The sequence below is a fragment of the Vicia villosa genome, linkage group LG5 (assembly GCF_029867415.1).
Source record: "Vicia villosa cultivar HV-30 ecotype Madison, WI linkage group LG5, Vvil1.0, whole genome shotgun sequence".
Classification (NCBI taxonomy): Eukaryota; Viridiplantae; Streptophyta; class Magnoliopsida; order Fabales; family Fabaceae; genus Vicia; species Vicia villosa.
Genome location: NC_081184.1, coordinates 105,534,820 through 105,547,583, shown reverse-complemented (window position 1 = coordinate 105,547,583; position 12,764 = coordinate 105,534,820). Strand labels below are relative to the sequence as shown.

The 12,764-nt window shown below is 38.7% G+C and overlaps 1 protein-coding gene across 1 annotated transcript; it reads right to left on the bottom strand.

Moving 5' to 3' along the window:
* Positions 1-10,191: 10,191 nt before the first annotated feature.
* Positions 10,192-11,438, bottom strand: LOC131605112 (uncharacterized). The gene is made up of 2 exons (XM_058877507.1): positions 10,843-11,438; positions 10,192-10,711 (listed from the first exon to the last, which is right to left on the bottom strand). Exons 1-2 carry the CDS (start codon positions 11,436-11,438, stop codon positions 10,192-10,194), a joined length of 1,116 nt encoding a protein of 371 aa, XP_058733490.1.
* Positions 11,439-12,764: the final 1,326 nt, after the last annotated feature.

Genomic DNA, 12,764 nt, shown 5'->3' with positions numbered 1-12,764 from the left:
CCTTCTGCAGCCAGAACAAATAAGAAAGGAGACAATGGGTCTCCTTGGCGAAGCCCTCTTTCCACCTTGAAATCTTTGGTTGCGCTGCCGTTCACTAGCACTGACATCCAACTAGTAAAAACTGTAGCATCCATCCACTTCATCCATCGATTTCCGAAGCCCATCCTATTCATTACGCTTTTAAGGTAGCTCCAACTCACGGTGTCGTAAGCTTTTTGGAAATCTACTTTGAACAGAAGACACTTTTGTTTTGACTTCTTCGCATGATCAACTACTTCATTGGCAACCAGCACACCATCCAATAAAAGTCTTCCCGGAACGAAAGCACTCTGATTTACCGACACTATAGGATCCAACACCCTTTTGAGCCTTGAAGCTAGCAGCTTGGAAATAATCTTGTAGACGCATCCCACAAGACAGATGGGCCTGTAGTCGTCTAAGCCCAAAGGATTCTCTCTTTTTGGTATGAGAGTAAGGAACGAGGAGATAATTGCCTTTGAAAGCCTACCGTATTTGTGGAAATCACTGAACAATTTAACAAAATCCTGCTCCAAAAAACTCCAGCATCTCTTGATGAAATTGATGTTATAACCGTCCGGCCCTGGACTTTTGGATCCCTCGCAAGCCCACACTGCTTCCCTAACCTCAGAAATCAAAAAAGGGGACTCAAGGGTTGCAGCTTCCTCTATGGAAATGGTTCTGAACAGAATTCCCGACATACAGGGGCGAGATACATCTGTTAGAACAAGATTTGTTCTGATCAATTATCTTAGTTTTGATGATAACAATAATATAAATTTTGCTTAAGATAATATGATACTCTAATCCAATGCAATTTCCTTTTCAGGAAATATATAAAGAGTATGCATAATTCAGCGCTCAGAAGCTTTATCTCAAAGGGTTCAGCATGCAACATCAGAACATGGTCTGGCAAGACATCAGAAGATGGTCGAAGCAGAATCAGAACATGGGTCTATGGAAGCATCAGAAGAACATGAGATCAGAAGCACTGAAGTTCTGATGGTATCACGCTCAGAAGCACTTCAAGGTCAGAAGATCAGAAGATGCTTTGCACCAAGCTGTTTGACTCTGATGATATTCAAACGTTGTATTCACAAACATCAGATCAGAAGGAAGTACATGTGGCAGGCTACGCTGACTGACAAAAGGAACGTTAGAAGCTATTAAAGGCAACGTCAGTAGACACAGCGTGAACAAGGCTCGAGGTAGTTGACAAAAGCGTATAACATTAAATGCGATGCTGTACGGAACACACAAAGCATTAAATGCACTCAACGGTCATCTTCTCTAACGCCTATATATATGAAGTTCTGATGAGAAGCAAGGTTAACGATTCTGAACAAAACAACTCATATTAACTTGCTGAAACTCTGTTCTATTCAAAGCTCAGAATCTTCATCTTCATCAAAGCTCACTACATTGCTGTTGTAATATATTAGTGAGATTAAGCTTAAACGTTAAGAGAAATATCACAGTTTGTGATTATAGCTTTTAAGAAGCAATTGTAATACTCTTAGAATAGATTACATTAAGTTGTAAGGAACTAGAGTGATCGTGTGGATCAGAATACTCTAGGAAGTCTTAGAGGTTATCTAAGCAGGTTGTAACTAGAGTGATCGTGTGGATCAGAATACTCTAGAAAGTCTTAGAGGGTATCTAAGCAGTTGTTCCTGGAGTGATCAGTGTGTGATCAGAAGACTCTGGAAGACTTAGTTGCTGACTAAGTGGAGAACCATTGTAATCCGTGCGATTAGTGGATTAAATCCTCAGTTGAGGTAAATCATCTCTGCGGGGGTGGACTGGAGTAGTTTAGTTAACAACGAACCAAGATAAAAATAACTGTGCAATTTATTTTTATCGGTCAAGTTTTTAAAGCTACACTTATTCAAACCCCCCCTTTCTAAGTGTTTTTCTATCCTTCAATTGGCATCAGAGCGCCGGTTCTAAGGTGCAAGCACTTAACCGTGTTTAGAAAAGATTCAAGAAGAGAAAAACGCTTCAGTAAAAGATGGCTGATGAAACTGCAAAGTCTACATCTACATCTGGCTCTGCTGAGCAACACAACGGTAACAATGGTTATACTAGACCACCGGTATTTGATGGTGAAAACTTTGAATACTGGAAAAATAAACTGGAAAGTTACTTTCTTGGTCTAGATGGTGATCTATGGGATCTTCTGATGGATGGTTACAAACATCCGGTAAATGCCAGTGGCGTAAAGCTGACAAGGCAAGAAATGAGTGATGATCAGAAGAAGCTTTTCAGGAATCATCATAAATGCAGAACTGTTTTGCTGAATGCTATCTCTCATGCTGAGTATGAGAAGATATCTAACAGGGAAACGGCCTATGACATATATGAGTCCTTGAAAATGACTCATGAAGGAAATGCTCAAGTCAAGGAGACTAAAGCTCTTGCTCTAATCCAGAAATATGAAGCCTTCAAGATGGAGGATGATGAAGACATTGAAAAGATGTTTTCAAGATTTCAAACTCTTACTGCTGGATTGAGAGTTCTTGACAAGGGATACACCAAGGCTGATCACGTAAAAAAGATCATCAGAAGCTTACCCAGAAGATGGGGTCCTATGGTGACTGCATTTAAGATTGCGAAGAATCTAAATGAAGTCTCTTTGGAAGAGCTGATCAGTGCCCTGAGGAGTCATGAAATTGAACTGGATGCAAACGAGCCTCAAAAGAAAGGTAAGTCTATTGCATTAAAATCCAATATCAAGAAATGCACTAACGCTTTTCAGGCTAGAGAAGAAGATCCTGAAGAATCAGAATCCGAAGAAGAAGATGAACTGTCCTTGATCTTCAGAAGGCTAAATCAACTCTGGAAGAACAAGCAAAGGAAGTTCAGAGGCGTCAGAAGTTCAAAGAAATTTGAACGTGGAGAATCTTCTGATGACAGAAGATTTGAAAAGAAGAAGGTCATGTGCTATGAATGCAATGAGCCTGGACACTTCAAGAATGAATGTCCAAAACTTCTGAAAGAAAATCCCAAGAAGAAGTTTCATAAGAAGAAAGGTCTTATGGCAACCTGGGATGAGTCAGAAGATGATTCAGACTCTGAAGATGAGCAGGCCAACTGTGCGCTGATGGCGACAGAAGATGACGGATCAGAATCTACATCAGAATCAGATTCTGAAGAGGTATTTTCTGAACTTACTAGAGATGAGTTAGTTTCCAGTCTAACAGAACTTCTGGAATTCAAGTCTCAGATTAGTCTCAAATACAAAAAGCTGAAAAAGCTATTTGAATTTGAAACAAAGAAGCTTGAGTTGGAGAATTCTGAATTAAAAGAAAAACTGTTAAAATTATCCAATAATGTTGGATCTCCTTCTGATTCAGAAAAATCCACTCCTAGTCTAAACCATATTCTGAAAGAATATGATTTAAGTTTCAGGAAGTTCTTATCTAGAAGTATTGGCAGAAGTCAGCTAGCTTCTATGATATATGCTGTGTCTGGAAACAAAAGAGTCGGCATTGGTTTTGAGGGTGAAACCCCATACAAACTTGAACCTGTTGATAAAATGAAAATCACATACAAGCCATTGTATGATCAGTTCAAGTATGGCCACTCACATGATATTAGGCACACTTCACATGCTCAAAGTTTTCACATTACACACACTAAGAAGCATGTGACACAACCTAGGAAATATCATGAAACTCACATTAAGAATTATCATGCTGTTCCTCCTATTGCTTACAATGTTAAACCCAAGTTCAATCAGAACTTGAGAAAATCTAACAAGAAAGGACCCAAGAAAATGTGGGTACCTAAGGATAAGATTATTCCTATTGCAGATATCCTTGGCTGCAAAAAGGACAAAGCACAACATGTCGTGGTACCTGGACTCTGGATGCTCACGACACATGACAGGAAGAAGGTCTATGTTCCAAGACCTGGTGCTTAAGTCTGGAGGAGAAGTCAAGTTTGGAGGAGATCAGAAGGGCAAGATAATTGGCTCTGGAACTATAAAGTCTGGTAACTCTCCTTCCATTTCAAATGTACTTCTTGTAGAAGGATTAACACATAACCTCTTATCTATCAGTCAATTGAGTGACAATGGTTATGATATAATCTTTAATCAAAAGTCTTGCAAGGCTGTAAATCAGAAGGATGGCTCAATCCTATTTACCGGCAAGAGGAAGAACAACATTTATAAGACAGATCTGCAAGATCTTATGAGTCAGAAGGTGACTTGTCTTATGTCTGTTTCTGAAGAGCAGTGGGTCTGGCACAGAAGATTAGGTAATGCTAGTTTGAGAAAGATTTCTCAGATTAACAAACTGGATCTTGTCAGAGGACTCCCTAATCTGAAATTCAAATCAGATGCTCTTTGTGAAGCATGTCAGAAGGGCAAGTTCACCAAACCTGCATTCAAGTCCAAGAATGTTGTTTCTACCTCAAGGCCATTAGAACTCTTGCACATTGATCTGTTTGGCCCAGTCAAAACAGCATCTGTCAGAGGGAAGAAATATGGATTAGTCATCGTAGATGATTATAGCCGCTGGACATGGGTAAAATTCTTGAAACACAAGGATGAGTCCCATTCAGTGTTCTTTGATTTCTGCATTCAGATTCAATCTGAAAAAGAGTGTAAAATCATAAAGGTTAGAAGTGATCATGGTGGTGAATTTGAGAACAGATTCTTTGAAGAATTCTTCAAAGAAAATGGTATTGCCCATGATTTCTCTTGTCCTAGAACTTCACAGCAAAATGGAGTTGTAGAACGAAAGAATAGGACTCTGCAAGAAATGGCCAGAACCATGATCAATGAAACCAATATGGCTAAGCATTTCTGGGCAGAAGCAATAAACACTGCATGCTATATTCAGAATAGAATCTCTATCAGACCTATTCTAAATAAGACTCCTTATGAATTGTGGAAGAATATAAAGCCCAACATTTCATATTTCCATCCTTTTGGATGTGTATGCTTTATTCTGAACACTAAAGATCATCTTGGTAAGTTTGATTCCAAAGCACAAAAATGTTTCCTTCTTGGATATTCTGAACGCTCAAAAGGCTACAGAGTATACAATACTGAAACATTGATTGTAGAAGAATCAATCAATATCAGGTTTGATGATAAGCTTGGTTCTGAAAAACCAAAGCAGTTTGATAATTTTGCAGATTGTGATATTGATGTATCAGAAGTTGTTGAGCCAAGAAGCAACGCATCAGAAGCAGAGCTTCTCAGAAGCAAAGAATCTGAAGATCAAGTATCAGCTTCTCTGGAGAATCTAAGCATTTCTGAAGAACCATCTGTCAGAAGATCATCCAGACTCATCTCTGGTCATTCAGAAGATGTCATTCTTGGAAAGAAGGATGATCCAATCAGAACAAGAGCATTCCTTAAGAACAATGCAGACTGTCAATTAGGTCTTGCATCTTTGATCGAGCCAACTTCTGTTGATCATGCTCTAGAAGATCCAGACTGGATAATTGCTATGCAAGAAGAACTGAATCAGTTTACAAGGGATGATGTTTGGAATCTTGTTCCTAGACCAGATGGATTTAATATAATCGGTACAAAATGGGTCTTCAGAAACAAGCTCAGTGAGAAAGGTGAAGTGGTAAGGAACAAAGCCAGACTGGTGGCTCAGGGTTACAGTCAGCAAGAAGGGATTGACTATACAGAAACCTTTGCACCAGTGGCCAGGTTAGAATCTATTCGTCTATTAATTTCATTTGCCACTCAACATAACATCACTCTCTATCAGATGGATGTTAAGAGTGCCTTCTTAAATGGTTATATAGATGAAGAAGTTTATGTCCATCAACCTCCTGGTTTTGAAGACTCTATGTCTCCTAATCATGTTTTTAAACTAAAGAAATCGTTGTATGGATTGAAACAAGCTCCCAGAGCTTGGTATGAACGCTTAAGTTCTTTCCTTCTGGATAATGGTTTCACTAGAGGAAAAGTGGACACTACTCTCTTTTGTAAAACCTTTAAAAGGGATATTTTAATTTGTCAAATATATGTAGATGATATTATTTTTGGAACATCTAATGCTACACTTGGAAAGGAGTTTGCTGAGTCTATGCAGGCTGAGTTTGAAATGAGCATGATGGGAGAACTCAAGTATTTCCTTGGAATACAAATAAATCAAACATCAGAAGGAACGTATGTTCACCAAACCAAGTATGTGAAGGAACTTCTGAAGAAGTTTAATCTTCTAGACTGCAAAGAAGCCAAAACTCCTATGCATCCAACATGCATCCTAGGTAAGGATGAGGTAAGTAAGAAGGTAGATCAGAAGTTATACAGAGGTATGATTGGATCTCTTCTATATTTGACTGCTTCTAGACCTGACATTCTGTTCAGTGTTTGTTTGTGTGCTAGATTCCAATCAGATCCTAGAGAATCTCATCTAACTGCTGTTAAGAGAATTCTAAGGTATCTGAATGGTACTACTAATGTTGGCTTAGTTTACAGAAAATCTAAAGAATACAACTTAGTAGGATTCTGCGATGCTGACTATGCTGGAGACAGAATTGAAAGAAAGAGTACTTCAGGAAGTTGCCAATTTCTTGGAAGTCATTTGATCTCCTGGTATAGCAAGAAGCAAGCAACTATTGCTCTATCAACAACAGAAGCAGAATATGTCACTGCTGCTGGATGCAGTACACAGATGCTCTGGATGAAGAGTCAGCTAGAAGATTATCAGATATATGAGAGTAACATTCCTATATTCTATGATAATACTTCTGCTATATGTTTATCTAAGAATCCTATTCTTCATTCAAAAGCTAAACATATTGAGATTAAACATCATTTCATAAGGGACTATGTTCAGAAGGGTGTTCTATCTTTAAACTTTGTGGATACAGACCATCAATGGGCTGATATCTTTACAAAACCCCTGGCTAAAGATAGGTTTAAGTTCATTATGAAGAACATCAGTATGGATTTATGCCCAGAATGAGAAGATGAGAAGTTCTTATGTATGAGTATCTTCTGAAATGAAAGTGGATTATTTTTTAATCAGAAGTTCTGATTAAAATCTTTTAGAAATTATGATTCGGTTATTACTAACGTTTCATTGTCTAAGTTGATTCAGAACCTTTTTTAAAGCAAAACAGCTGTAACGTTTTATCTCGGGATGGTAAACCTGTCTTTACTGTTCATGGATAAGCGCGCGTGCAGTTGAAGGGACGCCGACCATAGGTAACTATGCTAGTCACCTCATTTGTCTTTATTATCTCTCCTCATGTCATGTAACGTTAATTGTTTTTCACCATTTTCTTTATTGTACTTTTTCATTTTTTTGTCTATTTAAATCCTCCGTTCCTTTGCATTCCTCATCAATTTTTCTCTCTCTCTCTCCTATTTTTTTTCTCTTGCTCAAACAAAGTTTTTCTTTCTTTAAAAAAAAAAAAAATCCTAGTTCAAACCTAGCGTTCATCTTGAATCCTTTGTCTGGATCTCTTAATCATCCTCTAAGCCTGTTGAAGATCTATGACTCAAAGGCGGCAGATCTATGCATATCTCGGGATGGCTCTCCTAATACCTCTCAAGTCATACCTCTTCTTTGATGTTGTTATCAACGTTCACCCAAAGACAGAAGACTTTCTTGAATTATGGGAAGAGGTTAAGAATGATATTCTTAACTTCTATGTTAAGAGAAAGCCCCGTTTGCAACAGCAGTTCTCTGTCTGTGAACTGTCCCTCTCCTTCTCTTGATGGGTTGACACAGAATGTGTCTTGCTAGGGTTTTGTTTTTAATTTTTGTAGTCATTTCCTCTTGGGATGATTTTTTATGTATTTGCTAGGAATGTTTCTCATCTTATTAAACATAAGAACCTTTTGTAATATCTTTTGATTATCAATGAAAAGTTTCTTTGTTTTTACATTCCAGTGATTTTATTTGTCGTTTTATACATCTGAATCTTTTGAAATATTCTTTTTGATGTTATGACAAAAAGGGGGAGAAGATAAATGATAAATGATTTGATTAATCTATCAGTTGCTGGATAAAGCTCCCACACATTTACTAACAAGAACTGCAAGTTCTATATGGTTTAAGTGTTTTGCAGGTATAAAGAAGTGAAGAAAATCTTCAAAGCAAACACAAGAAGCAAAACCATAAGAAGCGTTATTCTGTAAAAAGAATAAGCTTATGGAAACTGAAGCAAGCTGAGTGCTGTCAAGCTTCAGAAATCAGAAGCAAGAAAGAAGAATGATCAGAATTTCTGATAATAGAATTTGATCCAAAATTTGTCTATTTGCTCTGACAAAATTCTATTTGCTCTGATACATTATTTTAGCCTATATGGCTCTGATACATATCATGTGTTCTAATATACATTTTATGTTCTGACTCGTTCATGCTGACTTTTGTCGTTTAGTTTTTGTTCTGTAACATTTCAGGATGTAGAGATGCTCTGATGATGCTCTGGTACATTCAACAATGTTCTGATACAAATCTAGCATGAAGTGATGTTGGTAGAAATTCAAAGCTCTGAAGCTATCCGAGGGAAGCAGAAATCAGAAGCTGTGAATGTTCTAAAGATCCAGAAAACTCAAGTTCTGAAGCTGTCCTAAATGGAAGCAGAAATCAGAAGCTGTGAATGTTCTGAAGATCAAAGAAATTCAAGTTCTGAAGCTGTCCTAAATGGAAGCAGGAATCAGAAGCTATGAGTGTTCTAGGGATCTAAAGAAATTCAAGTTCTGAAGCTGTCCAATGGAAGCAGAAGTCAGAAGCTATGAATTCTCTGAAGACAGAAGCTTATGTGATCGTCTCTACCGAAATAATCAGGGAAGTCTTTTATTAAAGTTCTTCGAGTATTTATTTCAGGGGGAGATTATTTATCTCAGGGGGAGATTGTTAATCTCAGGGGGAGACATATTCACATGCTTATGCTATAGCTGTGTAATTTGTCTTTTGCCGTCTGCTCTTTCTGATCGCAAATTCATATCATTTATATATGTTTTTGTCATCATCAAAAAGGGGGAGATTGTTAGAACAAGATTTGTTCTGATCAATTATCTTAGTTTTGATGATAACAATAATATGAATTTTGCTTAAGATAATATGGTACTCTAATCCAATGCAATTTCCTTTTCAGGAAATATATAAAGAGTATGCATAATTCAGCGCTCAGAAGCTTTGTCTCAAAGGGTTCAGCATGTAACATCAGAACATGGTCTGGCAAGACATCAGAAGATGGTCGAAGCAGAATCAGAACATGGGTCTATGGAAGCATCAGAAGAACATGAGATCAGAAGCACTGAAGTTCTGATGGTATCACGCTCAGAAGCACTTCAAGGTCAGAAGATCAGAAGATGCTTTGCACCAAGCTGTTTGACTCTGATGATATTCAAACGTTGTATTCACAAACATCAGATCAGAAGGAAGTACATGTGGCAGGCTACGCTGACTGACAAAAGGAACGTTAGAAGCTATTAAAGGCAACGTCAGTAGACACAGCGTGAACAAGGCTCGAGGTAGTTGACAAAAGCGTATAACATTAAATGCGATGCTGTACGGAACACGCAAAGCATTAAATGCACTCAACGGTCATCTTCTCCAACGCCTATATATATGAAGTTCTGATGAGAAGCAAGGTTAACGATTCTGAACAAAACAACTCATATTAACTTGCTGAAACTCTGTTCTATTCAAAGCTCAGAATCTTCATCTTCATCAAAGCTCACTACATTGCTGTTGTAATATATTAGTGAGATTAAGCTTAAACGTTAAGAGAAATATCACAGTTTGTGATTATAGCTTTTAAGAAGCAATTGTAATACTCTTAGAATAGATTACATTAAGTTGTAAGGAACTAGAGTGATCGTGTGGATCAGAATACTCTAGGAAGTCTTAGAGGTTATCTAAGCAGGTTGTAACTAGAGTGATCGTGTGGATCAGAATACTCTAGAAAGTATTAGAGGGTATCTAAGCAGTTGTTCCTGGAGTGATCAGTGTGTGATCAGAAGACTCTGGAAGACTTAGTTGCTGACTAAGTGGAGAACCATTGTAATCCGTGCGATTAGTGGATTAAATCCTCAGTTGAGGTAAATCATCTCTGCGGGGGTGGACTGGAGTAGTTTAGTTAACAACGAACCAGGATAAAAATAACTGTGCAATTTATTTTTATCGGTCAAGTTTTTAAAGCTACACTTATTCAAACCCCCCCTTTCTAAGTGTTTTTCTATCCTTCAACATCAGTTTCTGAATAGAGCTGAGAAAAAAATCTTCTAGCTTCCTCCTTCACGTCCTCGACAGAAACCAGCAGACGATTCTCCACTAATATAGAACTAAGATTATTTCTTAGTGACCTCTCCTTCAAACAACTATGGAAGTACTTGCTGTTTGAGTCACCAAAATTGTCCCACTTCAGCCTGCTTTTTTGCCTCAGCAGATTCTCTTTGACATACATCTTCTTCCATAACTCACTCGTCGCTACGCTTCTCTCAACCACCACCTCCTTAACCATGTCCTCTTGACAAGATATGAGCAGAGTGTCAGCTAAGTTAATCTTCTGAATATCCTCCCTGATCCCCAGATCAAATTTACCAAACTGCTCCTCATTCCACATCCGAAGACTTGATTTCAAGATTCTCAACTTTTCTTTCAAAATATAATCGCTCCTGCCCTCGACCTTAATGCTCCTCCACACCTTTTCCACAAACGGCAAAAAAGAAGAGTCCTCGAACCAGCAATCGTTAACTCTGAAAGGTTTTGGACCCCAATCAGAGAAGTCAGAGATTAACCAGATAGGGAAATGATCAGAGACGTCCCGATTGTCGATGCGCTGACCCGTAATTCCCCACTCCAGATCAAGGAATCAGAGACAAGGAACCTATCTAATCTACTCATGGAACGCCCATCTCCACCGAACCAACTGAACCTCTTCCCTTTGCATTGCACGTCGATAAGATTGGAACTACGAATGAACTCAGCGAAATCCTTCATCTCCGACATCCTACTTCTAGAACCTGTCCCACATCTCTCCCTCTTACTCACCACAACATTAAAATCCCCAGCTATGCACCACTCCCCATCAGAAAAATCAGATTTACATTGTAACAGATCCTTCCACAATTTCCTTTTGGATTGAAGAGAACAGGGAGAATAAACATTCACAATGAAAAAAGGAAATCCCTTGTGAATAGCTTTGATCCCTAGGAAACCCTCCCCTCTAAAAGAAAACAGCACCTCGCACTCACCTTCCTTCCACATGATGATCAGACCTCCAGCAGCTCCAGAGGAACCCGAAAAAGACCACCCCACCTTCTCATTAGGCCACAAACTTTTGACAATACCCTCCTCAACAGATTCCAGTTTTGATTCTTGAATCAAGAAAAAATCTGCCTTCCCGTTCTTCACAATTTGAGCAATCCTCTTTCTCTTTATCAAATTGCCTCCACCCCTAATATTAAAGGATCCTATAATCATGATCCCTGAATAAATTTCTCCGTCTTTCCCTTCCTCTTTTTAGAATCAACATCTTCAAGTTCTAGAATCTTTTTCCTTAAATTCTTCTCTCCTCCAACTAGTTCTGCACCGAAATTGGAAATAATGTTCAACAATTTTTCTCCCACGTTCGATTCGATCTGGTTCCAAAATCTTGAGTTTCCTTTGGCCACATCCGAGTCTGAGATCTGATCTCCACACAAAATGGTTCCCCCAGAAAAGAAACTTTCCTCCTTCCTCGTACTAGATGAAGCTGAACAAAAAGATTCTGAGAGTTGAGAAAATCTTTGGGTAACATTGGGCTTCCCTGAAGAATTGTTTATCTTCGGCCCAATCTTCCTACCAGAATTCGCTTCCTCCAAAATAAGAAGAGACCGCTTCTTGGGCCTTATAGCCTTACTTGCCCTAGGCCCAGTTAAAGCCTTCACTTTCAAAGCCTTTTTAACGTTACCCTTTGACTCTGGGACAACCACCTCCTTTACCACCTTTTTGAAAAAAGTGTCAATCGATGATTCTTCTCCAACTATCTCGTTAGGAATATCTGCCTTTAAAAGCTCATTCTTAGCCACCCTAACTGCTCCATCGAAAGAGAGACACCTATTACCCTTCTCGTCTGACACACGTCTCCCCGGAACAACTTCCAACACACAATCTTTCGGCTGCGATAAGACTTCGCCGCTAACCTCGAAAACCGCTTCCTCCTCCTTGTGCCTTTCTGAAAGAACCGGAGAAACAAAACACTCGCCTTCTTCAAGATTGCCAGCATCCAAATTGCTCCATCTATACTCAGAGTCCGAAGAAGAATCTAATGAAACAGTCTGCCTTGGTGGTTGTCTAAGATCAATACGCAAAGGCCCGTGGGTATCTTCGGACATTTTAATTCTAAAGACTGTTCCATTAATTCTAACACTAAAAGATTCATTTAAAACAGTAGCACAATTCGTTCTAACCAGAATCCTTGCAATGTCCATGTGTTCTCCTTTAGATGTGTTGTCATCACAACACATGTATTTTCCAACCATATTTGCAAGTAACTCGAAAAAATCAAAGTTCCAAGCATGACAAGGAATCCCATAAATCCTTAACCATGTAGCTCTCTCTGTATCAACATCCTCTTCCTTCCACCCTCTAATCTCAGAAAACCATTGAGACCACCAACTCCTCCCTTCCTTAATAAGGTCCAACGTTGCTCCCTCCTCTAGATCTTCAAGTAAACAAAGATTTGCACCCAGAGGGGTTACCTTAATGGAGAAGTAACCCTCCACTTCAAAACTAGTCTGAATATTGTAAGACATCCCTGGATTTACC